The sequence below is a fragment of the Balaenoptera musculus genome, chromosome 5, assembly GCF_009873245.2.
Source record: "Balaenoptera musculus isolate JJ_BM4_2016_0621 chromosome 5, mBalMus1.pri.v3, whole genome shotgun sequence".
Classification (NCBI taxonomy): domain Eukaryota; kingdom Metazoa; phylum Chordata; class Mammalia; order Artiodactyla; family Balaenopteridae; genus Balaenoptera; species Balaenoptera musculus.
In genome coordinates, this window is record NC_045789.1 from 15576361 (window position 1) to 15602865 (window position 26505).

General features: G+C 39.8%; 1 protein-coding gene across 2 annotated transcripts in view; it reads left to right on the forward strand.

Annotated features, from left to right (window-relative positions):
* BMPR1B (bone morphogenetic protein receptor type 1B) overlaps positions 1–25936 on the forward strand; it is a 383924-nt gene extending 357988 nt beyond the window's left edge. For both annotated transcript variants that reach the window (XM_036853679.1, XM_036853680.1), the window contains 6 exons: positions 496–634; positions 3103–3295; positions 4095–4392; positions 19223–19398; positions 23446–23576; positions 25097–25936. In XM_036853679.1, coding sequence (XP_036709574.1) covers positions 496–634; positions 3103–3295; positions 4095–4392; positions 19223–19398; positions 23446–23576; positions 25097–25222 — 1063 coding nt within the window. In that variant the 3' untranslated portion in view covers positions 25223–25936. The remainder of the gene's footprint in view (positions 1–495; positions 635–3102; positions 3296–4094; positions 4393–19222; positions 19399–23445; positions 23577–25096) is intronic.
* The last annotated feature ends 569 nt before the right edge of the window (positions 25937–26505 follow it).

Here is a 26505-nt window from a genome sequence, read left to right on the forward strand (position 1 = left end):
GTAGGAGTTGATTCAAATAACATCATTTCTAATTGAAGGCATAATTATTGATAAACGTTTTTAAAGTTTCAATTTATCTCATTTATCTGTACATTGCCTTGGATGAGAAAATTGTAATGTCTTTTGTAAAGCAAACATTTGCATCTGTAGTTGATCAGGGACCTTATAAGAAAAGATTTTAGGGAATGAATATTGGAACTGTATAGAAACATTAATGGAATGTAGCCTGCTTGGATATATGCATTTGATAGGAATAGAGAAGAAAAATTATATGTGGTTGTGACTGAGTAAAAACATGTAGTTTACTTTAAAAAATAGGTTAGAAGAATAATTACGATTTTGTTTTGGAAATCATAACTAAGGGTAATAAATACTGAGCGCTAATCTTGTATTATGTGCAAAGATAAAACCTGCTGTGGTTACTGTTTTATCTGCATGTTTTCCCCTATCATTGCAATCCAGTGTCTAACATTATCTTTCTTTGTGCATCTTCAGGTATAAAAGACAGGAAACCAGACCTCGGTACAGCATTGGATTAGAACAGGATGAAACTTACATTCCTCCTGGGGAATCCCTGAGAGACTTAATTGAGCAGTCTCAGAGCTCAGGAAGCGGATCAGGCCTCCCTCTGCTGGTATGAGAAGAACATACCTTGAATTTAAAGGAAATGTATTCTGAGAGGAAATGTCAATAACTGCTGGGTTTCATTTTACTGAAACAGATAGGGCAGTGGACAAAGAGAAGGCTCTCTGCAGTCAGTCAGACATCAGATCTCAGATACAGGGTTTCCTGATAACATTTTGACATATTGGGGGTGAGGTCATTGTCCTTTAATGTAAGTGTATGGTTGCAATCCAGACCCTCAGATGTTCTGATAAAGAGCAGATTAGAAAGCATTCAGCATGGGACCATCTTCCCTCTGTTTTCAGCAAGGATGACATTACTGCACTTTGGCCTGGCTTTTGAAGGCAAAAGTATTACAACCAAATGGGATCTGAGTACTTCTACAAGAGAAGAGGCTGCATCTCAGCTGGAGGCTTTATGTTTCAGGGTGAAGCTCTGGCTTTTCCATTCAGGAGAGTTTTAATTTTCTGATGGTCAACACTGCCAACTTGGAAGAAAATATATACTGAACCCAAGGCACTTGCTTTAATGAGAAAAGCATTTGGTTACTTTATGGACCATGCAAAAAGATTGTTGGGACTTGGAATGGAAATAACAATTTTAATGAGAAATATTTTCCTTTATAAACTCTTAAGACTGATTTTCCTAATCTTTATTGTCTGGTTCTGACTTTGGATATCTTGTTTACTTGATTCTTTTGGTGACCTTTTATTTAGTACTAAAAGTAACTAAAAAAAAAAAACTCAAGCCAAGAATTTATTTTATAACTCTTTTTATTTTTAACATCCAAATAGCTGTATACATTTATAAGTTGAAGAGTTTGGAGGTGAGTACACATCTGTGAAGCCATCACCACAATCTAGGCCATGAACATATCCATCACCTCCGAAGTTTCCTCCTGCCCCATTCATTCATTTATTATTATTATTATTATTATTTTATGATAAGAACACAACATACTGCCCTGGTGGCGCAGTGGTTAAGAATCCACCTGCCAATGCAGGGGACCGGGTTTGAGCCCTGGTCTGGGAAGATTCCACATGCCGTGGAGCAACTAAGCCCATGCGCCATAACTACTGAGCCTGCACTGTAGAGCCCACGAGCCACAACTACTGAGCCCATGTGCCACAACTACTGAAACCCGTGTGCCTAGAGCCCATGCTCTGCAACAAGAGAAGCCACCGCAGTGAGAAGCCCACACACTGCAACAAAGAGTAGCCCCCGCTCACCGCAGCTAGAGAAAGCCCGCACACAGCAATGAAGACCCAACACAGCCAATAAATAAATAAATAAATAAACAAACAAACAAACAAACTAAAAAACCCCACACAACATAAGATCTAATGTCTTAGCTCTTAGCAAAATTTAAAAAATACAACACACCCGTAATAGAGGTGTTAGCTAACACTACTGTGATAATCATATCACAGTATATGAATATATCAAATCAACACGTTGTATACCTTAAACTTACAAAATGTTATATGTCAATTGTATCGAACTAAAAATAGTTAGTGTCAGCTTTTAGCTCTGAACTAGGAAGAAAAGTATACAATACAGTATTAACTGTAGATACTGTGCTGTACAGTAGAGCTCTAGGACGTATTCATCTTGCATAACTGAAACTCTGTACTCTTCGACTAATACCTCCCCTGGAGGTGATAAACCAGACAAAACCACTTGTGAAGTAGTCACTATGACCAAACCGATGCTACTTAGGATGTAAGTTTTTTTTTTTTTTAAACTTACATGTAAAAGTTCTTATCAAATTGCTTGCCTTTTCATTCTTAGAATTTAACTCACCTAGGGCAAATTTGGTGCCATTCAGTGGTTCCGGCTTAATGCTAAAGCCCAGGGTTCAGTTTCTCTAATTTTAAAGGGGTCAAAGTTCATATTCTAGATTTCAGTGCTGGTATTATTCTTTGCCCAGGCAGCAAACCTGGCTTTTGAATATGCTGCTGAATGCTTATCTATCCCTGCTCTGGTCTTAACTCTGTCCTTCCTCTTTTCCTCCCTCCCTCCATTCCTCCCTGCTCAGAGATTTCCTTTATTTCTATGTGTGCCCAACAGGGCATTACATTTTTGTTTGGTTGCATTTTATCCAAGCATATAGTGACGTGATTCCCTTCAGAGTATCTAGTATCCCACTATAGTGGTAGAAGTGAAAAGTATTCTATTCTGCCAATTACTGTGAACCCATTCAGGTTTTTTCTCTGTGAAAATAATAATAGGTAGAATAAAATACTTAATAATTTGGAAGCAATACTTCAAACACTCGAAATCCACATTTAATTTCAAATACATTTAAAAGAGGACAGCATAAATTAATAAATAAATACAAATAACTTGTCTATGTTAAGAAAAACTACTGGCTAAATATATTTTACATGCGTTTCTTCTCTGGAGGAAAAAAAAAAAAAGATTAAACAAATCTGTTGTGCTGTGAATACACTAACAATGTGTTTTGGGATTTAACAGGTCCAGAGGACTATAGCTAAGCAGATTCAGATGGTGAAACAGATTGGAAAAGGGCGCTATGGGGAAGTTTGGATGGGAAAGTGGCGTGGCGAAAAGGTAGCTGTGAAAGTGTTCTTCACCACAGAGGAAGCCAGCTGGTTCCGAGAGACAGAAATATATCAGACAGTGTTGATGAGGCATGAAAACATTTTGGGTGAGTAAAAAGTCTGTATAGCAATGTTCAGGGTTTCCTAGCTTTCCTCTCTTTTTCTGTTAACATCTGCATATTAACTCATCTGTGTAAACCTGTTATGAAATATATAGACATTTTCTTCTTGGCATGAGCCCAAGAACGTCATACGCTTCTAATGGGAGACCTCGCAGGAGGAATGACTAAGGCATTTCTGTGAATGAACGGTGGGTTGGAAATGGAACACGTTCAAACAGTTTTTTCTTCCGGGACAGGAAATGCAAATGCAATACCAGAATTTCTTAAGGTTTCTTAGGGATTTGAAGGAGCACATTTTTGTCTAAGTGCTGTGAAAAGTTATGGGAATTTTACCTGCAGGGTTTATTTATATCCAGAGTTTATATTGATAATTGATTTCCTTTTTATTTTCTCAAGTTAGAAATGGTCTAGCTGGATCATTCAAGTAGAAAGAGTGTAAGCTAATCATGGAGTGTGTGCCTGATTTGTAAACAGTGTCTTCTGTGTAACTCTAATACCGGGAACTATTTACTGTTAACTTCAAGATCATTTACATATCAACTGCTGATTAGAAAGGGATCCTGTTTTCAGATACAGACTCGTAGTGTTTCTCCACTCCTGCTGTTCTGATGGCCTCTGGTTGGTATTAGTGATTTAATACTGTCCCAGGCACAATCAGAAAACTGAATGAAATGCCAAACAAAAGACACCTGTGACGAAGAGTGATGGTTGAGAAAAATAATTATCCTGATAATATTCAGAAAACACATAGCTCCAACCCTGTTTGTCTTTTTTTTCCTTTTAGGGTTCATTGCTGCAGATATCAAAGGGACGGGGTCCTGGACCCAGTTGTACCTAATCACAGATTATCATGAAAACGGTTCCCTCTATGATTACCTGAAGTCCACCACCCTAGATGCTAAATCGACGCTGAAGTTAGCCTATTCTTCTGTCAGTGGCCTATGTCACTTACACACTGAAATCTTCAGTACTCAAGGCAAACCAGCAATTGCCCATCGAGATCTGAAAAGTAAGAACATCCTGGTGAAGAAAAATGGAACTTGCTGTATAGCCGATCTGGGCTTGGCTGTTAAATTTATTAGGTTAGTATCAAATGTGAACAACAAATATACTTTTTATGGTTCTTTTCTATCACTTTTTATAGATGATACATTTTGTAGCTCAGGGCTTTTAGGATATTTAGTGGAGGAGAAATGTCATTAATTTTGACTTTTCTGTGGAGGGAAGAAGAAGAAACATTTCCTTTACAACAAATAAACAGTGTTTGGGTCAGTCCTACTGTTTCTAAGCTCATCAGTGACCTGGCTTCAAGACAGTGTTCACATAGGTTTGAGCTGTCATGAGGCTATTTAGAAAAGAGGTAGCTCATGTCCAGGATTGTGTGGTCAGAATTCTGCATAACATTTGTAAGTAGGAAGAGGTTTCAGGGAAGAGCTCCAGATTATATAGTGATAAAGGTGATTTTTATATGATATAAGAAAGATAACTTGCATAGATACTCTATGAGAAATGTTCAAAGCTAATAATCAACACACTGCCAGTATTCAGCACTATTTTACAGCAGCTTCTGCCGGATGGGGAGGAGGAATGCCCCATGGTTGAGGGGGGCATTGAGGCCCTATTTTGCTTACCTTCGCTCTATTCATAGCAGCTCCTTTGATCTTGTAGATGATGTAATTAGAAGAAATGGTTCTTCTGCTTTGAAAACAAAACAAAATGAGTTTGCAAACCACAAGAATAGAGGGATCATCATATACCTACCTTTTTAAAATGTCAGTTTAGGCTTAGCCTTTATTAAACTGTCGGACCCTCTTATGGCTTTTTTTTCCCAAAAGACTCTGTAGAATATAGAGAAGGGCTCAAAGGAAACGCCATGGCAAAGAATACAACTCACGAGAAAGGACTAATGGATTGGTATTTTCACCCAGAATTGAAGACTGAGGAGTGATAAAAATAATAGGTCCCAACTATAGGAAGGTCTTCACCATTTAGAGGATGGCAAATTGAAGTTCTCAGTCTTTGAAAGCAAAGCAGGAGGAAATGCTTCAGCCTGTAGATTTAAGTTAGAAATATGAATTGCCTGCCAATAAAGATGATTAAATTCTCTCTCTTCTGAATTATATTTTCTGACCTTTTTCAAGTCTCCTCTACCAAAAAAATTTCCCATGATGCGTCTCAAATTACCAGCCTTTCTCCTTTCCTCCCTTGTTAAATTTCTCAAGAGTTCCAGAGAGTCATCTACTTTCACAATCTAGTACTTCATGATAGTTTACAATTTGGCGTCTGCTCTGTTTTCTCCCGAAGCTCCTTTACTGAGGGACAACATTGGTTTTGTCACCAGAAGCCTTTCCTCCTGTCTCCCCACTCCCCGCGGTACCCATACCTTTCTTCCCCCTGTGCTCCTGACGTACCTTTATCCCAGGTTCTCCTCCTTTCTCTCTATGGGTTCTGCTCTCTGTCTGTTTCTTGAATATTTTCCCACTTCTCGATTTCCTGCTGCAGATGCTTTTCCTTCCTAGTTCCCAGTTTTGGTCAATCCATTCTAAAATGTGAGGCGCCTGGCATTTCCTTTGTTCCCTAAGCTTGTGATTTGCTCAGTTGCATGAATTCTGTGTCCATGATATTCTCACTGGAACTGTGCCAGTTTGGGTCCTCCCTACCATTTTTCTAGATTCCGGAGTAAAACATTTTGTAGTTATTTCCTCTTTCCAATTATTTCCTACATGCTGCTGCCACATTTATTTTCCTGAATCATAATTTTGGACATCATCATAATTTCATAGTTTCCTATGGCTTTGGGTTAAAATGTAGTTTCTGTTCTGAACACTTTATACTTTCTCACACCTTCAAGTGTTTTTAACACACTTTTATCTTATTCTGAATACCCAACATCCCCTCTTCTATTTCAATAACTACTGCTTATCTTCAGTTTCTTCCTTTGGGACCCCTATTCTTCTTCCCTTACAAGCCTGATTTTCAGTGACTTGTCTTATACCCTTCTATGTGACCCTGGCATGCTATCATGACATTTCTCACACTATTGTATGGTCATCATCGGCTGCTTATGTGTCATTCCCAGTGGAGACTAAGTTCCTTGGAGGTAGATACCGTGTTTTTCTCAAATTAACATGCCTTGTGCCTTTCCTTGGTGCCCATTACTTAGGGGTTGCTTCAGAATTTTGTATAAAGGATAAATGAATGATTCCATATGGACTATAGGGAATAGTTTTCTGAAGGGAATAGTTTCTGAAGGGAAAAGGCATTTTTTTCGTAGCTCCAGAGATCTTGCGTGCTCTGGATTAAATCTACCTTTCTAGTTTTATAGCGCACAGACTCTCCAATTTGTATGCTTGCTTTTGCAAAACTGAACCTATTTGTGTTTTCTCCCTATATACTCCATGTTTGCTACTGCCTTGCTTTTGACTGAACAGCATCTAGCTTGGAATGCCCTTGCTTCTCCATGTAATGTACTCCAGTCTCAGAGTTGCCTTTATGTCACTTTACTCATCCCCCAGGTAGGAATAATGACATCATCTATTCTACTCCTGTAGTCATTTCCTGGCCCTTGTCTGCCTGATATGATAACTATTTTAGTACATGCCTCGTCTTGCCCTCCTGGTCCTTGGGCATCTTGAGAGCAGGATCCATGCCACATTCATTAACGTATTTCCCGTTTGACGTGACATAGTGAGTTACCCATTATAGGTATTCCAGCAGTGTTTTGAATCAATCAATGTTGGCAATATCGAAGTAATTAAGAGCTCATCTTCTTTATAGACCCAAAAACAAACAAGGAAAGTGAGTATCTGTTATATTTCTGAAACTTAGTTCTGCTTAATGTAACAGGAATGAACTAAATGAACTCTCAAATTTCATGCAAACCCTGTTTTAGGAAGTGGAAGGAAGTGCTTTCAGAAATAAATCAGAGATTTATTTGGCATATATTGACTAACTCATCAGGAGAGGAAGGCTATGAGGATACTGCCTCAGATGTATACCTGCACCTGTTGGGTGCACAGACCTCATATGGCTGAAGAGCAGCTGTGGGACCAGTTGCCATCCTGGACCTCAGGTTCCTCTACATTAAATGGAGGTTGCATTTGATAATTTGAGGTCCTTTTCATGTTTTTATTTTATATGTTTCAACAGAACTTTGGTCTTTTTTGAGCCTCACTTTTAAACCTTGCTATATACGTTTCTTTGGTTTTCACTCTTTTCCTGACTTCCCTGTTTTGGGGTGTGTGGTGCATGTGCTCACACAGATATTTACAGCATTTTATTATAAGTGGGGTCAAAGCCAACCCAATGTTGAGTTCTCAGACTTCATATGTGAATCTCCTGTGAGAACTTAATCTTTACCCTGGTCTCTATGTGGTAAGTGTTCTCTCAGGCTTTTAAATCGTTTCTGGGAGGTTCCCAGGGAAGTTGAGAGCCACAGAGAAAGCAGACTGTGCATCAGAAGTTTCCTGCTCAGTTAATTGTTTTTTGTGCTGTATTGGTTTCTTCATCCATGCTCTTGCAAATGATGTAAATGCTGAGGCATTTCCTGCCCACAGAGGTTTTAATCCCGGTGATGCCGTGGCAGACATTACCGTTACCCCAGATCTCTCTTGGGAGGAGAAAACAGTGACGTGGGAAAGCCCTTGAAGGAACTTACAGAGCTTTTCACTTTTCCCTCTGGTGGCTCAAGCAACCCCTCTGGTACTTCAGTGACAGAATGATATATTTTCTTAGGGGGGGAAATAAATCCTGGCTTAGGGCCTCTCAGGTATTTAACTTTTAAATAGAAAACCTACAATGAAGACAGGGCTGTAACACACATCTCCCAATTGATGATTATCGAATTGTCCAAGTGCAGAGGACAAGAGGGTACTGAATGTCCTCAGTCTTTCAATGTCATTATTTTTACCACTGCCTCTGGTTTGTATACTTCGTGGTTTTTTAAAAAGTGACATGGTCAAATCACTGGCCCAAGTCATAGACCAAGCGGTAGCGGCAGAGTCTGCCCTCCCAGTCAGGGTTTCTGCCGCCTTATCTATCTTCTGTTGAAGAGTTTTTATGTCAAGGTTCTGTTTCTACGAAACCCCGAGATTTCTCAAGATTTAATCATAGGAGTAATGAGTTCTGTTGCAAATTGCTGTAGAAAACTCTCCTCCCTGGTTAACATCTGACCGGGCGGAACTGAGTTCAGCAAATCAGTTCCGTGGCTGTTTGCAAGATACTTCAGGAAACACAAAGGATGTGCACAGCCCCTTCTTCTGAAGGCTCGTGAGAATATTTCATGTTCTGGGAGTTCATCATCTTAGTCTCTCTAAGAGATAATTCAGTATTCTCTGGTATGTTTCATGTGTAGTTAATTTCAAACATCAGTTGTGAGCCACAAGCAAACCAGTGGCCTCCTTCACGTCTTCTGCCTCCTGCCCTTTTTTCATTGTTCTTTAAAGTTCAGTTCATTTTTTTTTTTGTTTAGTTCATATTTTTCAAAAAGCTTTTTATATTATTAAAGGTGTATGATGTCTGCTTCTCCTCTTTCTCAATTACCTTTTTATCTCCCTTCTCCCTCTCTCCCTTTCTCCTCTGTGTACGGGATCGACAACGTCCAGCAGAAGACCACCCACACGTGCCCAAAGGCTCAGTGAGGTAGAGCCACCTCGCCGGAGCTAAGAGCTCGATTCCCAAGCTGGCCTCTGGCCACAGTGGGCTCTGCCTGTGACTCCATGAAACGCCCACTTCAGTTGATGGGGCGCTGGGAGTGTACATCGTGCTGACACGTGCTGTGGCTTCTTCCTCTACGTAACACTTCTTGCAAGAATTCCTGCTATGGATTTATAATTAGAAGCTTAATTAACCTAAAAATATTTAATATAAAGTAAGGTTAAGATAGATACTATATTTTAAAATATCCTCTTTATTTCCTGCCACCAAAATAATAATCTTCTTCCTGCCCTTCTTCCAGCACATGATAGCCAAGAGTGTAGGGCACACCCTGTTCCACCGGACTGTATGGTTGCCCAGATTCCTTCTCCGGTCCCCTCAGGATCCTGGTGGGAGGCCCCACTTAAAGCCTTCTGCACCCGCCGGAGCTCTTTGATTCTTTCCCTCAGTTACGCTAATGCCTGCAGTGCAGACGCCACTGTAGACACCAGTGCTGGACCGAGGGGGGGACACTGCAGGCAGCCGCCTGGGTACGAGCAGTAACTTTTAGACAATAAAACCAATTAACGTTATCGCCATGTGCAAAGTTCTAAACAGTGTCAGTGACAAAGTGACATCTCCAGTAGCGTGCATTTCTTCTACTGTCTTCTCCTTAGTATGCCCCTCCCTTGCACCTTCAGAAGAGAAGAGGAAAATCTTAGTTTTGTATCTTTTTCTTTTCTCTCTCCCTCTCTCTCTCTCTCTCTCACACACACACACACACACACACACACACACAAAGTATCAAAGCATCTTTGCTTTCCTTCCCGATTTGGAGCCGTTGCCTTAAGATCTCTCACTTACTTGGTGGCCCCAGGTGAGAGGAGCCACTCAAAGTGTGCGTCCACGTAGGGGGCCCTTTGTCATCAGTGTGGACCTCTTCCTTCACCACGCTGGCATTTTTTTTTATCCTGCCACTGTCAGTCAAGTGACGTTGGTCGGAAATAGGAACTTGGTTGTCATGCCTCCTTATGGAGCCCCAGCTGAGGGCACCCTACGTTTTGAGATTCAAATAAAATTAGGTTTTATTGTCCCTATTCCTCCCGAGTGCAGCAGGGAACTCAGTGTCATTCACAGCACATCTGTGGCTCCTAAGGAGCTTGTTTCCCTCTTTGTCACGGCAGCCTTGCACCTCTGATGCATGTTGTACCTTTTCTACGTGATGTAGCTGCTGATTCTTTTCTTCCCCAAACACTGTCAGCTCAAGACTGAACACGTCTTTACTGGGGTGTGTTCTAGGGTATTGCATGAAATTTAGTTATTAAAATTCACACTACCAGAATATTTTTCCCTTTTTTTTTTTTCCTACAGGACCTTAGTATCTTGTCATAACCCTGGGCCTGGGAGAGAACCCCTCTTCTCTCCAGCTGGCTTGCCCGTTACCCCCAACCTCCCAAGTTACCCTTACTTCTTTCCTTCTTTCCTTCTTTCCTTCCTTCCTCCCTCCCTCCCTCCCTCCCTCCTTTCCTTCCTTCCCTCTATTTACTCATTTATTTATTTATTTACATCTTTATTGGAGTATAATTGCTTTACAGTGGTGTGTTAGTTTCTGCTGTATAACAAAGTGAATCAGCTATACATATACATATATCCCCATATCTTCTCCCTCTTGCGTCTCCCTCCCACCCTCCCTATCCCACCCCTCTAGGTGGTCACAAAGCACCGAGCTGATCTCCCTGTGCTATGCGGCTGCTTCCACTAGCTATCTGTTTTACATTGAGTAGTGTATATATGTCCATGCCACTCTCTCACTTTGTCCCAGCTTACCCTTCCCCCTCCCCGTGTCCTCAAGTCCATTCTCTATGTCTGAGTCTTTATTCCTGTCCTGCCCCTAGTTCATCAGAACCATTTTTTTTTTGATTCCATATATATGTGTTAGCATGCAATATTTGTTTTCCTCTTTCTGACTTATTTCACTCTGTATGACAGACTCTAGGTCCATCCACCTCACTACAAGTAACTCAATTTCGTTTCTTTTTATCACTGAGTAATATTCCATTGTATGTATGTGCCACATCTTCTTTATCCATTCATCTGTCAATAGACACTTAGGTTGCTTCCATGTCCTCCTGGCTATTGTAAATAGTGCTGCACTGAACGTTGTGGTGCATGACTCTTTTTGATTATGGTTTTCTCAGGGTATATGCCCAGTAGTGGGATTACTGGGTTGTATGGTAGTTCTATTTGTAGTTTTTTAAGGAACCTCCATACTGTTCTCCATAGTGGCTGTATCAATTTACATTCCCAACAACAGTGCAAGAGGGTTTCCTTTTCTCCACACCCTCTTCAGCATTTACTGTTTGTAGATTTTTTGATGATGGCCATTCTGACTGGTGTGAGATGATACCTCATTGTAGTTTTGATTTGCATTTCTCTAATGATTTGTGATGTTGAGCATTCTTTCATGTGTTTGTTGGTAATCTGTATATCTTCTTTGGAGAAGTGTCTATTTAGGTCTTCTGCCCGTACTTGGATTGGGTTGTTTGTTTTTTTGCTATTGAGCTGCATGAGCTGCTTGTGAAATTTTGGAGATTAATCCTTTGTCAGCTGCTTCATTTGCAAATATTTTCTCACATTCTGAGGGTTGTCTTTTTGTCTTGTTTATGGTTTCCTTTGCTGTGCAAAAGCTTTTAAGTTTCATTAGGTCCCATTTGTTCATTTTTGTTTTTATTTCCATTTCTCTAGGAGGTGGGTCAAAAAGGATCTTGCTGTGATTTATGTCAGAGAGTGTTTTGCCTATGTTTTCCTCTAAGAGTTTTATAGTGTCTGGCTTTACATTTAGGTCTTTAATCCATTTTGAGTTTATTTTTGTGTATGGTGTTAGGGAGTGTTCTAATTTCATTCTTTTACATGTAGCTGTCCAGTTTTCCCAGCACCATTTATTGAAGAGGCTTTCTTTTCTGCATTATATATTCTTGCCTCCTTTATCAAAAATAAGGTGACCATATGTGCATGGGTTTATCTCTGGGCTTTCTGTCCTGTTCCTTCGATCTATATTTCTCTTTTAGTGCCAGTACCATACTCTCTTGATTGCTGTAGGCTTGTAGTATAGTCTGAAGTCAGGGAGCCTGATTCCTCCAGCTCTGTTTTTCTTTCTCAAGATTGCTTTGGCTATTCAGGGTCTTTTGTGTTTCCATACAAATTGTGAAATTTTTTGTTCTAGTTCTGTGGAAAATGCCATTGGTAGTTTGATACACATTGCACTGAATCTGTAGATTGCTTTGGGTAGTATAGTCTATTTCATAACGTTGATTTTTCCAATCCAGGAACATGGTATATCTCTCCATTTGTTTGTATCATCTTTACTTTCTTTCATCAGTGTCTTACAGTTCTCTGCATACAGATATTTTGTCTCCTTAGGTAGGTTTATTCCTAGGTATTTTATTCTTTTTGTTGCAATGGTAAATGGGAGTGTTTCCTTAATTTCTCTTTCATTTTTCATCATTAGTGTATAGGAATGCAAGATATTTCTGTGCATTAATTATGTATCCTGCTACATAACCAAATTCATTGATTAGCTCTAGTAGTTTTCTGGTAGCTTCTTTAGGATTCTCTATGTATAGTATCATGTCATCTGCAAACAGTGACAGCTTTACTTATTCTTTTCTGATTTAGATTCCTTTTGTTTCTTTTTCTTCTCTGATTGCTGTGGCTAAAACTTCCAAAACTACGTTGAATAATAGTGGTGAGAGTGGACAACCTTGTCTTGTTCCTGATCTTAGTGGAAATGGTTTCAGTTTTTCACCATTGAGGACAATGTTGGCTGTGGGTTTGTCATATATGGCCTTTATTATGTTGAGGTAGGTTCCCTCTATGGCCACTTTCTGGAGAGTTTTTATCATAAGTGGGTGTTGAATATTGTCAGAAGCTTTTTCTGCATCTATTGAGATGATCATATGGTTTTTCTTCTTCAATTTGTTAATATGGTGTATCACATCGATTGATTTGCATATATTGAAGAATCCTTGCATTCCTGGGATAAACCCCACTTGATCATGGTGTATGATCGTTTAAATGTCCTGTTGGATTCTGTTTGCTAGTATTTTGTTGAGGATTTTTGCATCTGTGTTCATCAGTGATATTGGCCTGTAGTTTTCTTTTTTGTGACATCTTTGGTTTTGCTATCAGGGTGATGGTGGCCTTGTTGAAGGAGTTTGGAAGTGTTCCTCCCTCTGCTATATTTTTGAAGAGTTTGAGAAGGATAGGTGTTAACGCTTCTCTAAATGTTTGATAGAATTTGACTGTGAAGCCATCTGGTCCTGGGCTTTTGTTTGTTGGAAGATTTTTAATCACAGTCTCAATTTCATTTCTTGTGGTTGGTCTGTTTATATTTTCTATTTCTTCCTGGTTCAGTCTTGGAAGGTTGTGCTTTTGTAAGAATTTGTCCATTTCTTACAGGTTGTCCATTTTATTGGCATAGAGTTGCTTGTAGTAATCTCTCATGATCGTTTGTATTTCTGCAGTGTCAGTGGTTACTTCTCCTTTTTCATTTCTAATTCTATTGATTTGAGTCCTCTCCCTTTTTTCCTTGATGAGTCTGGCTAATGGCTTATCAATCTTGTTTATCTTCTCAAAGAACCAGCTTTTTGTTCTGTTGATCTTTGCTATCGTTTCCTTCATTTCTTTTTCATTTATTTCTGATCTGATCTTTATGAATCCTTTCCTTCTGCTAACTTTGGGGTTTTTTTGTTGTTCTTTCTCTAATGGCTTTAGGTGTAAGGTTAGGTTGTTTATTTGAGATGTTTCTTGTTTCTTGAGGTAGGATTGTATTGCTATAAACTTCCCTCTTAGAACTGCTTTTGCTGCATCCCATGGGTTTTGGGTCATCGTGTTTTCATTGTCATTTGTTTCTAGGTATTTTTTGATTTCCTCTTTGATTTCTTCAGTGATCTCTTGGTTATTAAGTAGTGTTTTGTTTAGTCTCCATGTGTTCGTATTTTTTACAGATTTTTTTCCCGTAATTGATATATCGCATCTCATAGCGTTGTGGTCGGAAAAGATAATTGATATGATTTCAATTTTCTTAAACTTACCAAGGCTTGATTTGTGACCCAAGATATGATCTATCCTGGAGAATGTTCCATGAGCGCTTGAGAAGAAAGTGTATTCTGTTGTTTTTGGATGGAATGTCCTATAAATATAAATTAAGTCCATCTTGCTTAATGTGTCATTTAAAGCTTGTGTTTCCTTATTTATTTTCAGTTTGGATGATCCATCCATTGCTGAAAGTGGGGTGTTAAAGTCCCCTACTATGATTGTGTTACTGTCAATTTCCCCTTTTATGGCTGTTAGCATTTGCCTTATGTATTAAGGTGCTCCTATGTTGGGTGCATAAATATTTACAATTGTTATATCTTCTTCTTGGATTGATCCCTTGATCCTTATGTAGTGTCCTTCTTTGTCTCTTGTAATAGTCTTTGTTTTAAAGTCTGTTTTGTGTGATAGGAGTATTGCTACTTCAGCTTTCTTTTGATTTCCATTTGCATGGAGTATCTTTTTCCATCCCCTCACTTACAGTCTGTATGTGTCCCTAGGTCTGAAGTGGGTCTCTTGTAGGCAGCATATATGCGGGTCTTGTTTTGTATCCATTCAGCCAGTCTATGTCTTTTGGCTGGAGCATTTAATCCATTTACATGTAAGGTAATTATTGATATGTATGTTCCTATTACCATATTCTTAATTGTTTTGGGTTTCTTATTGTAGGTCTTTTCCTTCTCTTGTGTTTCCTCCCTAGAGAAGTTCCTTTAGCATTTGTTGTAAAGCCAGTTTGGTGGTGCTGAATTCTCTTAGCTTTTGCTTGTCTGTAAAGGTTTAATTTCTCCATCGAGTCTGAATGAAATCCTTGCTGGGTAGGGTAATCTTGGTTGTAGGTTTTTCCCTTTCATCACTTTAAATATGTCCTGCCACTCCCTTCTGGCTTGTAGAGTTTCTGCTGAAAGATCAGCTTTTAACCTTATGGGGATTCTCTTGTATGTTATTTGTTGTTTTTCCCCTTGTGGCTTTTAATATTTTTTCTTTGTATTTAATTTTTGATAGTTTGATTAATATGTGTCTTGGCATGTTTCTCCTTGGATTTATCCTGTATGGGACTCTCTGCGCTTCCTGGACTTGATTAACTATTTCCTTTCCCATATTAGGGAAGTTTTCAACTCTAATCTCTTCAAATATTTTCTCACTCCCTTTCTTTTTCTCTTCTTCTGGGACCCCTATAATTCGAATGTTGGTGCATTTAATGTTGTCTCAGAGGTCTCTGAGACTGTCCTCAATTCTTTTCATTCTTTTTTCTTTATTCTGCTTTGCAGTAGTTATTTCCAGTATTTTATCTTCCAGGTCACTTATCTGTTCTTCTGCCTCAGTTATTCTGCTATTGATTCCTTCTAGAGAATTTTTAATTCCATTTATTGTGTCATTCATCATTGTTTGTTTGCTCTTCAGTTCTTCTAGGTCCTTGTTAAATGCTTCTTGTATTTTCTCCACTGTGTTTCCACGATTTTGGATCATCTTTACTATCATTACTCTGAATTCTTTTTCAGATAGACTGCCTATTTCCTCTTCATTTGTTAGGTCTGGTAGGTTTTTACCTTGCTCCTTCATCTTCTGTGTGTTTCTCTGTCTTCTCATTTTGCTTAACTTACTGTGTTTGGGGTCTCCTTTTCACAGGCTGCAGGTTCATAGTTCCCGTTGTTTTTGGTGTGTGCCCCCAGTGGCTAAGGTTGGTTCGGTGGGTTATGTAGGCTTCCTGGTGGAGGGGAGTAGTGCCTGTGTTCTGGTGGGTGAGGCTGGATCTTGTCTTTCTGGTGGGCAGGACCGCGTCCGGTGGTGTGTTTTGTGTGTCTGTGACCTTATTATGATTTTAGGCAGCCTGTCTGCTAATGGGTGGGTTTGTGTTCCTGTCTTGCTAGGTGTTTGGCATAGGGTGTCCAGCACTGTAGCTTGCTGGTCGTTGAGTGGAGCTGGGTCTTAGCACTGAGATGGAGATGTCTGGGAGAGCTCTCGCTGTTTGATATCACGTGGAGCTGGGAGGTCTCTGGTGGACCAGTGCCCTCCCGGCCTCCATGGAAAAGGAAGGCAAGGAAGCTGAAGGCAACCTGACCTTTTCTTCTTCCTTCCTTCTGCTTGGCCCTCTCCTTCAGTGACTCCGTACCTAGCCTTAAAGCTCCGCACTGTCTGACTCTACTTCCCGTCTCTTTTTCTTCTTTTACTCTTGCTGCCCGAGTGTTAAATCACTTTAATTTCTCTTTTTGGTCTTGAAGATTAATACAAGTTCCATTTTTCTCTGTCCTTATTTGAGGACGGGTAAGATGATGTGACTGAAGACCTGGGAGAGAAATGCAGTATAATTACTTTCAAGTAGAGAAACCCTCCCGAGGGAAGAAGGGACAGAGCTGTGTGTCTTGGAGGATCTGATACTTTGTAATGTCATATGGGAATTACTTATAATTAGTATGTTTGTTCTTTAAATATAGTGCTAAAGGCATGTGCCATTGGGTTAATGGTCACCTGTTACAAAATTAATTTGCTTAACAAAATTCAATTTATCTTCCTTATATACCTGTAATGTCTCATTTTATAGTCTACAGAGATTTTTACATTTCTCTTTAAATCACCCACAGCAAAGTTTACTATAAACAGGCCTTTTCCTTCTTTCATTTAAAGTATATTCTTTATCTGCCATGGGCAAGGCACACTGTGAATGGAGACGAAGGGGGCTGTGCTCTTTAGGGACATAACACATGATTATGACAGTTATTCAGAGCTCAGAGGAGTTTGCTGTCTTAGGGTGGAAGATGGATATTTAGGTGGAAGATGGATATTTATTGAGATACTACAAGGGAGAATATTTATTCAGATTCTTCTAGGGGAAGAGATTTACTCAGATGCTCCCAGGGGAGATGTTTTTTCAGATGCTAGTGGGTGGGTGGGGAGAGGAAGGTTGAGGCGGCACAGCAGTGCTGAGCACACGTGGCCTGTGTAAGGAACTGGTTTTGGGGCATTTGATGGGCAAGCAACCTCCTTGACTCTATGTTTTTTCAGTGTTTGAGGGAATGGGAGTTTAGAGAACTATGCATAGTCTGGTCATCACAAATCTTAATTCCATTATCATCGAATACCAGTTACCTCTTAGTTTTCTAATAGATGTCTCCACGTCACGAATTCCATCAGCCCTTCCTGACCTCCCGAATCCAAATAAAACATTAAGGAGCTAAGTGTAAGAATGGAATGGTATTGCCTAAAATCTTTATCACCTGTGGTCAGAGTATGTCTCTGGCTTAAATGCACTCCTGTGGGGCCCATGCTAAGACTGTTCTTCGTTTCCTTTCCCAGGACATGTTCTGGAAGGTAATTTAGGCCCCATACCATCTTCTTTCCATCTGCAAACCCCCATGTTCGTTTTTCTGCATAGAACCCAGAATCCTCTATCCAATCCCAGCACTGTCTTTCTCTGATGATTCAAAATTATAAATTATAACACACACATATAACGTATTAATGAAATATCCACTGTGTGTTCACATGAGAGGTGTCAGTGGGTAGAAGAGGAGAGAAATTGCTTTATAATTGAAGGTGGCGCCTTTGTGGCATCTTTTAAATCTAATGGCTATCATTAAGCCTCTTCTCTGCTCAACGTTCCTTCCTTACTATGTACTATTTAGGTACACAGGTGACATTTTTCTATTGTATCCTGCTGGTAAATACTATGATTCACGTTTTAAACTCTTTCTAGTCTTAGAAAAGAGCCCAGAGCACTAAGACCTATGTTTACAGATGGTAAGGAGTACCAGCTCGTTAGTTTTTTTTCATTTTAAAAAATTTCCACTTTAACTTTTATTTTAGGAAAAGAGGCTCCTTCAGAGTCGTTGCTTTTAGAAGATCCCAAGGGGCCTAATGAGTATCCTAGTGACACGTCTGTGTCACTGTGTCACACGTAGTTTTAGCTTAAGGATTTTAGCTGGAAGTGAATTTTAAACGGTCGTAAGAATGACGCTTTATATTTATAAGTGTTAGTAAATGTAAACAGTGTTGAGATATACAGGGTTTTAGAAGACAGAGATTGAGGCAATAACATCAGGCCCAGAGGTTTTTTCCCAAAAGCCGCTAGTGTTTTGCTAAGTTTGCGGTTGTCTGTGACACAGCATGATAAATGTGATATCTGACATATGCAACTGTTTTCCACGTTGAGGAAAAAGAACATATAAATGCTTGAGAGTCAGTGGAGTGTGATGAAAAGAAAAAGAAAAACTCTTTGTTGGGAATCAGGAGAGAGAAATGTTTATCCAAGATTTTCCACAAACTTCAGTTTAATCATGAGTTTTTGTACAATACCTTTTCTGTCTCAGAGTTTCTTCATCCGTCTAAATGGGGGCTCATTGCTCCTCAGTTCCAGTAGTTTCTGTGGAGCTGTGGGGCTTGTTAAACGTGTGCTGTGTGCTCGGTGCTGCCCTGGCAGCGATGTTACGCGTATCCTCTCATTTAATGGTCGGCCTCTCGAGTAATTGTGGTTCAGCAGCTTTGCAACGTGGGTTCATAGCTCCGGCTCCACCTCGCTGCGCCGAGGCCATGGTTCCCATGTGCCAGCCTCTAGATTGGTGTCCTTCCATCAGGAATTTCTTCCCCGTCTATGGGGAATAATAATGAATGGATCATGTTGTGAAATTTACCTAAAGCTAAAGATATTATATTCAATTATTTCCTTTTGTTATTAAAAATACATGTTATTCGGTTTATGAAATAATAGTGATAGTAGAAAGCTGTTTTATAGGTCTCTGCTTATCAAAATAAAACATATGCAAATCTTTGTTGGTCCTCTCCTCCCGTCCCTTTTTACTTGTTTGTAGCTATAAAAGCCTCCCAACACTTGGCTTAAGAAATACTGTCTCAAACCAAATTGGCATGTGCACCTGCCAATTTTAAGAGCAAAGCTACCAAAATATGAAGGGAAGGATGGTATTTTTTAGATATTTAGCAATAATTTAGAGCTTACATTTGATCTAGTGGCAATGCTATCCTATATGTGGCAGCTTCATTCTGATTGAATGTCATCTACGTTGGGTTTTTACCTGTGAATACTTAACTTTTGGCAAGAAATATTTTTTGAGGAACCCTGAAAGGATATCCTTTCCCACCTTTCACTAAAGCCCTGGGTCAGGACTCACCTTGACTTGTCATTTGTTGGTCCTCTTCAGTGCTGATAAGTGCTTTGCTTTACTTTTTCCTTAGTGATACGAACGAAGTTGACATACCACCCAACACTCGAGTTGGCACCAAACGCTATATGCCTCCAGAAGTGTTGGACGAGAGCTTGAATAGAAATCACTTTCAGTCTTACATCATGGCGGACATGTACAGTTTTGGACTCATCCTTTGGGAGGTTGCTAGGAGATGTGTATCAGGAGGTAAGTGACAGCGATACTGTTGGAGCTACTACAGATCCTTTCTTTCTGATCAGAAGTCAGAGTTATCTTGTTTACAGAATCGGGTTTGATTTGATTTTCCCCTTTATTTCTGTTGATGCCGTCACAGTCCTCCCAGGAGACGATATTTAACCTCTTAGAATTACCTCTGACCGCCTCCTTCCCTTCACCTGCTGCTGATGAGTCTCTTACGGAGCGTCCTCTTGCCTTTTCAGAGATCACCCCCTTCTCCCATATGTGCCCTCCAGCAGTTGCTCCACGTCAGACCCCCTCTCCTGCCCCTTCCAGCTTCTTCCTACCAACCTCCTGGCTCCACCCCCAACATCAGCGACGCTTTCCCTGTGGCTTCCTGGGCACAGATGAAGGGAGACACAGAAATGTAGGGCGGGGCACCCATTGTGGAACCCCTCTACTTCTTGACTTTCTGTAATACTTCCTCATAAAGCAGTTTGAAAACATCAGTTTGTATCAAAAGGAAGTTAAAGCATAAGAACATCATCATTGTTCACGATAAGTTTTCTACAAACGTACGGATTCCCTAGTAAGACTGAGAAGTCATTCTTAAATATTCAGAGGTAATACGTTGCTTGGAGTATTTTGCGTACTGCTGCATAATTGTTCTTGAGTAGGTGAGGAGCTGAGCTGCAGGCTCTTCAGTAGCCAGTGCCCTGTTTACGCCTCTCCTCATGGTTGCGCTCGTTCAGAAACCTTGACCCTGCTGCCTTTCCTCATGATGGTTACTTCCTCACGTTCTCAAAAACTTGAGCTTGTCCAAGAGTGTGAAAGTGCAGCATGCACTTAACTAGTAGGGGGATTCTTTTTCCTGGACCTGCCATTTATTATTTGTGAAGCTTTGACAGGTTACTAAATTTTTCTTTGTCTCAGTTTTTTTATTGTCAGAAAGAGGTGAATTATTGTATCTACCTCAGATGGTTGTGAGGTTTCAGTGATTGTAGAGAGAATTAAAACTGCCTGGCGTGTATAACTAGCACTCAATACATGTTAGCTATTATTTTAAATTTTCATTTTGGTTGGTAGAGACTTAACTTATATTTAGATTAATACTTAAATATGAAGGAGAAACAGTAAATCAACAGGCGTTCACACTTTTGTAGGAAGATCATCTTCAATGATGTCGTGCCTCCTAATCACTCTGGGAATTCTGTGCCTCTTACGCACATTTTAAAATAGAGCACATTCCCTCTAAAGTAAGAGAAGTCTTTAGTCCAAAAGGAAAGTTAATGTATGTAGGAAAATTTTCCTAACCAGATATTCTCTAAATCTCCCATCATAATTATGATCTCATGCTTTATTAAGAATAAATGAGCCTATTTTTGAATAATATGCCTACACTTATTTTATTAAGATAGGTTTATAGAAGTTAAAGGAGTAGTAAAGTACAAGATTACTTTTCTAATTACGTTTTCTTAAACATCTAAAGCGAATAGGGCTACAGGAAGCCTATATTTGAAAACCTGAGGAGGACCAGAATAAAGGAGAAATGATTCTCTGCTGAAAAAAAAAGCCAGCCTTATGTAAACAGCAGGATATTAATTGCTTTGCTAGGGCTGTCTTTGCCTGTGGAGGTTCAAGAGGTACTAAAATGTTACCTTATCTCTGTATGAGATTGATGTATATTTGTCAGATTCTCAGCTCTACCTCATACCAACTATATGGCCTTGGGCAAGTTACTTAATCCTTCGAAGCCAACTTTCCTCATCTGTAGAGTGTGTATAATAATGCTATCTCATAAATGTGTTTGTGAGAATTTAATAAGATAAATTATATAACATACCCACCTCCATGCTTGGTAGATAGTAGACTCGCAATAAATGAGTTTCTTTTCTCTTCCAGGGAGGCAAAGCACACAAATTCTATTCTCTAACACTTTCCTTTATGAAGATATTGCAAGTCTGGGGACTCATCTTTCTAGTCCGGGTACTTTTGGGTGAAGTAGACACATCCAGCTGTAGGCCTTTCCAACTTTGGAAGCAAAAGAAAGTTTTGAAGTTTCAAACACAAAGGCAGCAGACATGGAAAATTTTGATAACTTAATTGCATGATAAGGAGAAAGGAGTAAGGCCTAGAGTTCAAAGACGGACTTAGATTAGTTGATAATTTTATGTGGTTGGCTCTGTATCTGTTTTCATATATGCACCTACCCCACCATCCATGCATTAGTCCATCCAGATAATGGCACCAACATTAGGCACTGGGGGAAGTTTGAGATAAATTAGATCATCATCCTTGCTCTCAAGATGTTTCCTGCGCCATTGTCTTGAGAATTAGAAAGGGAGGAAGAACGGGAATGAAGTGAGCATCTCCTATCCATTAGACCTTGTGCTTTCACGATCTTATATAGAGATGACACACAGTGGAAGGAACATAGATAATACATATAATTATGCTCTGTGATCTCAGCAGGGGACAGAATAAATGGTGAGTTGGAATGGTCTGAAAAAATTTTTGAACCTTCTGGTCCTTTATGATTATAAATGGGTTTGAGTTTACAAGAAAGGACATAATACAGGCTCCAGATTTTTTTTTAGAGTAAACCCTCAGTGAATTTAATGACGTAGTGTATTATCTTCCGACCTGGTGGTATCTGTCGTGGTCCAAACGCGGGTTGGAAAAGAATTTCCAGACACAAGGCAGAATGCAAAGAAGATAGAATTTATTAGAGGGGAGGGTCGCTGCCAGAACAGCGAGCAGACTTCCTAGTAGTCTGGGAGAGTCGAGCCCGAACATGTGCTATTGATCAGTTTTTATAGCCAGAAAACAAAGGAATGATCCGAGGTGAAAATTTCGTTTACTGACTGGTAGAGACACATGTACCTTCCTTCTATAAGGTGGGAGTGGGACAGGGCAGATGTCTTTCTTATTTGGGACAGGTCCCGCTGCCCAGGTGGGCGTCGGCCCAGGTGGGCTCAGGAATTTCGTAACCATCGCAACTTGGTGGTGAGGGCGATTAAGAGTCTGGTAGGGGGTGTAACGCTGAAACTTTTTCAGGTAGGGTTGTCCTTTGTCCTTGAAGCACCATTGTCCTTGGAGCACCACAGTATCATCTTGTTCAGATAAAAAGCAATGAAATTTCTATAAAAGGTGATTTAGGATAGGGAGAAAGGGTTCTCTGGAAAGATTGTTCAGAGCAGCACTCTCTGAGGACAGAGGCTGCTTATAATTACTCTGAGGAGTGACTCAAATAAGGTCAGAAAGAAGACACAGGTAGCCTGCTTTTTTAAAGGACAAGAGGAAAAAAGGTAGAAATTAGATACTAGGGAAATGAAATGGGATAGAACTTAGCATGATAAGTACCTTTCCTTAAAGATGACATTCTTTTGTATTTCTTAACCCTTCTTTCAACACTACATATTTTTTTTTCTAATAGTGATATATTTCTTGTAGACAGTTCTGATAGATGCAGGAAATTTAAAGAAGAAAAATCAGACAGTCATTGCACCTAAAAATCATGGTTAATATTTTTAGGTGTGTACAGTTTTCCAAATTTTAAATGTGCAAAAATGCGTTCTTATGATTAAGCAGAAAAAAATGTAAATCTGACATTTTGTTCAAGTAGGATACACTGCCAAATTTATTATGAGGTTCATAAGCACATGCTGCAGTAGTAGAAATAGTTACATATTGTGCGGTATGCGTTTGGGGTGTGTCTGGCAAATTCGCAACGAGATTTAATATGGATTTTAAAACGTTTGGCACACAGTACAAGAGCCTTTATAAAATCAGAAGTAAACTTGAGAAGCTTGTTTACTTAGCTTTTGGAAGTTAGAAAAAAGGCTTGAAGGCATATAATATGTTTCATTATACTTTCTTTTCATTTTTAAAAATTAGATCATATCATTTGGGCACATTTTTTTCAAGGTTGGTGCTGTTTTTGTTTTTGTTTTTGCTGTTTTTCAACCTGAACTTGTCTTTGGTACCAATAGAACTTTCCTTAGAGAATAGTTTATTTGTTAGACTTTTATTTCCTCTTCACAGAAAATAATAACATTAATGAAACCATATTTTCAGGTATAGTGGAAGAATATCAGCTTCCCTATCATGATCTAGTGCCCAGCGACCCCTCTTATGAGGACATGAGAGAGATCGTGTGTATCAAGAAGCTGCGTCCCTCCTTCCCCAACCGGTGGAGCAGTGACGAGGTGAGGCTGTAGGTCACCGTGTGGATGTGACCAGTGTTGAAACAGACTTTTCTCCTTTTGCCAAAATTCCAACTATTTATCACAGGAATTCTTCTTCTTTGCTGTGATGGTAAGGGTGCCTCATGGCAGTAATTTATATGGAGCTAAGTGCAGTGTGTTAAATTATCTGTTCCTTTCTCTTGTTTGATTTTGCCACTTCCAAAATACATTGAATGGGTCAGCATTTAGCCTGCATAATCGATAACATTATTTCATTTGTTGGTGACGTCCTGACACTTGCGTAAAGGCCATTAAGTAACTGCACGTGTGTTTGTAAAGCGTCATGAACTTTCTCCATGACAAACTCACGTACGGCATTCTCCCGTTGTGATGAGAGAAAAGTAAGGCATCTGAAGATTCGGTTTTCTATACACAGAAGTGGTACAGGTTGACCTAGTTGAGATGCCCAACTGTGCCGTGGATCTTCGTTAATCAGGATGACGCAGTGCTGTGGGGAAAATCCACATTTGGCCTGGCTCTGAGCCCGTCCTGGTGAAACCTAACCAGATCTAACAAGGAGCTGCCCAGAAGGAAGCAGTGAGCTGGCCAGCCTTGCCTTTCCTGCCCCATCTCCTCCTGCTTCACCCCTTCTCCATCTGCCCTCTGAGCCTCTAAACCTGCCCAGGCCTGGAGACTCTGGCGGCATTCAGAGGGGTGGAACGTTCAGAGAGGAGTTTGAAGCGTCCCCGAAAAAAATGTACCAAAGCCAGTGCAGACAAATGGACAGAGCGCTGTTTATAAACTAGTTCTTCACTGCTAAATGCATTTAAAAATAACCTTTGGTTCATTGGTTTTGTGGCCAGTTACTGAAATGCTAAATAATACCTATGTTTTCCAGTGAGTTGTGCAGAAAGCTTTATGAAATGCTGGAGTTTATATTATTTTGAAGGTGGTTATGGGCATTGGTATTACTCAAAATCCCTTCACTGAGGATTTCTAATGAAGTGAAATTGTGCTTTTCAACAGGAAGGCCAATAATTGATGTACCACAGGAGAACACAGGAGAGAGTTGTAGTGAGGCTGTGCACAGGTCATGAATCTGGTTAAATGGTACAGTGTGATGCTATTATTGTAGCAGACAGCTGTGATTTAGGAATAACCATGTTTGTTTGAATAGTATGGAATTAGATAAAAGATTTGATCTTACCGAGTGTTAGAAACAATCTGGGAGTGTGCAGTGGAATACAGACTCCCTGGGTATTTTTGTATTTGCTTAATCTGACTTCAAAGGCACTCTTCTACAATCAGCAAAACCACCTGCTTGCTCCTATCACAAGGAAGCCATGAAAATCTGTTTTCATCATTTAAGCTTTGCATGATGAGAGAAGAATTTTTATGGAATTTTATGCCTACATGGTTTTAAGACTGTCTTTAAAAAATATATTCAAACTTCAGAAACCCAAAACTAAAAGCCAATATCAAGTGCCAACCTTACAGATAATACGTTTCCCTAACTCCAGTTTTCTTTTTCCTTCCCGCAGTGTCTAAGGCAGATGGGGAAACTCATGACAGAATGCTGGGCTCACAATCCTGCTTCAAGGCTGACAGCCCTGCGGGTTAAGAAAACACTTGCCAAAATGTCAGAGTCCCAGGACATTAAACTCTGAATTGAGGGCAAAAAATAAGCATCTCTGGAGAAAGCCAGTAGATACTCTTCTGTTTGTGGGCAGAGCAAAAGATGTTCCAGAAGCATCCACAGTACAAGCCGTGAACATCGTCCTGCTTCCCAGTAAGTCTAGCCTCACCTCTCAGGGAGCAGCTTGGACAAAGAGAAGTTCCCAGAAACACGGATTCATCGTGTCTGTTTGTAGGAGGGAGAAACTGCTTGGGTAACTTGTTCAAGATATGGTGCATGTTGCTTTCTAAGAAAGCCCTGTATTTTGGGATTGCCTTTTTTTTTTTCAAAAGATGCTTTAATTTTGCCAAAATAAAACAAATAATGTAGATGTTTTAAGGATTATACTATTATAGTTTAAATAATAACAGCAAAGTTCTTCCCAGAAACTCTCCTGGAAGGTAAATTAAAATACGTGTTTCCATTGGTAAAATTTTGTTGCACTCTACCAACCAACAGTCGGTGAAGTTGGAGAACAGAATGGAACTCATCTTCAGAGCCCCTGCGCCCCGCGCCTCTTCAGACCACTCAGGCCAGGCCTGCACCGGGGCGGCCGCAGCAATGTGAATGCACCCGGGTACAAGCACCACCTGTCTGGGACCACGTTTGGGGATTCCTACAGGTGACCTTTTGCAGCTTTATAGGATAATGGAACAAATGAAGGTTTTATGTGACTGTTAGAAGTAAATGTTGACACTATTCTTCAGAACGGCTTTGTGTTTCTGATTGTGTTAGGCTTTTTCTTTCATGGTAAAGTCCCTTCTTTTTCATTAAACACAAACAAAGCTTTTTTTTTTTTTTTTTACGTGCAGAGTAAGAACAAACATTAAGCACAAACAAAGCTTTTTTTTTTTTTACATGCTTTTGATCTCTCAAATGAAGGGATCAATATTCAGTATAAAATTGCCATCAGTTGTGTTGAAGACAAGGCGCTTTAAAATAGAGATACTTTGCTCTTGTGCTGTAAGCAGAACGTGTCAGAAAGGTAGAGGATGAGGGTACAGGTGCACATGGCTTGTTTCTTCTGTACGTGGAAGAGCCCTTCACAGAAGCGCAAGGGGAAATGTATGCACAACTTATTATGTACACACAAAGGTGGTTTCTTTTTGTTATTATCTGTCTTTTTGGTGTCTGAGTTAAGGGAAGGAGAGGAAACATATGTTAGGTTAATTTAACTAATTTTAATTTTAAAATAGATAAATATAACCTCCAAATGGGACAGCAGAGGAATGCTAGTGGAGGCCACAGAATATTATGGCTGCTGTGATTTATTAT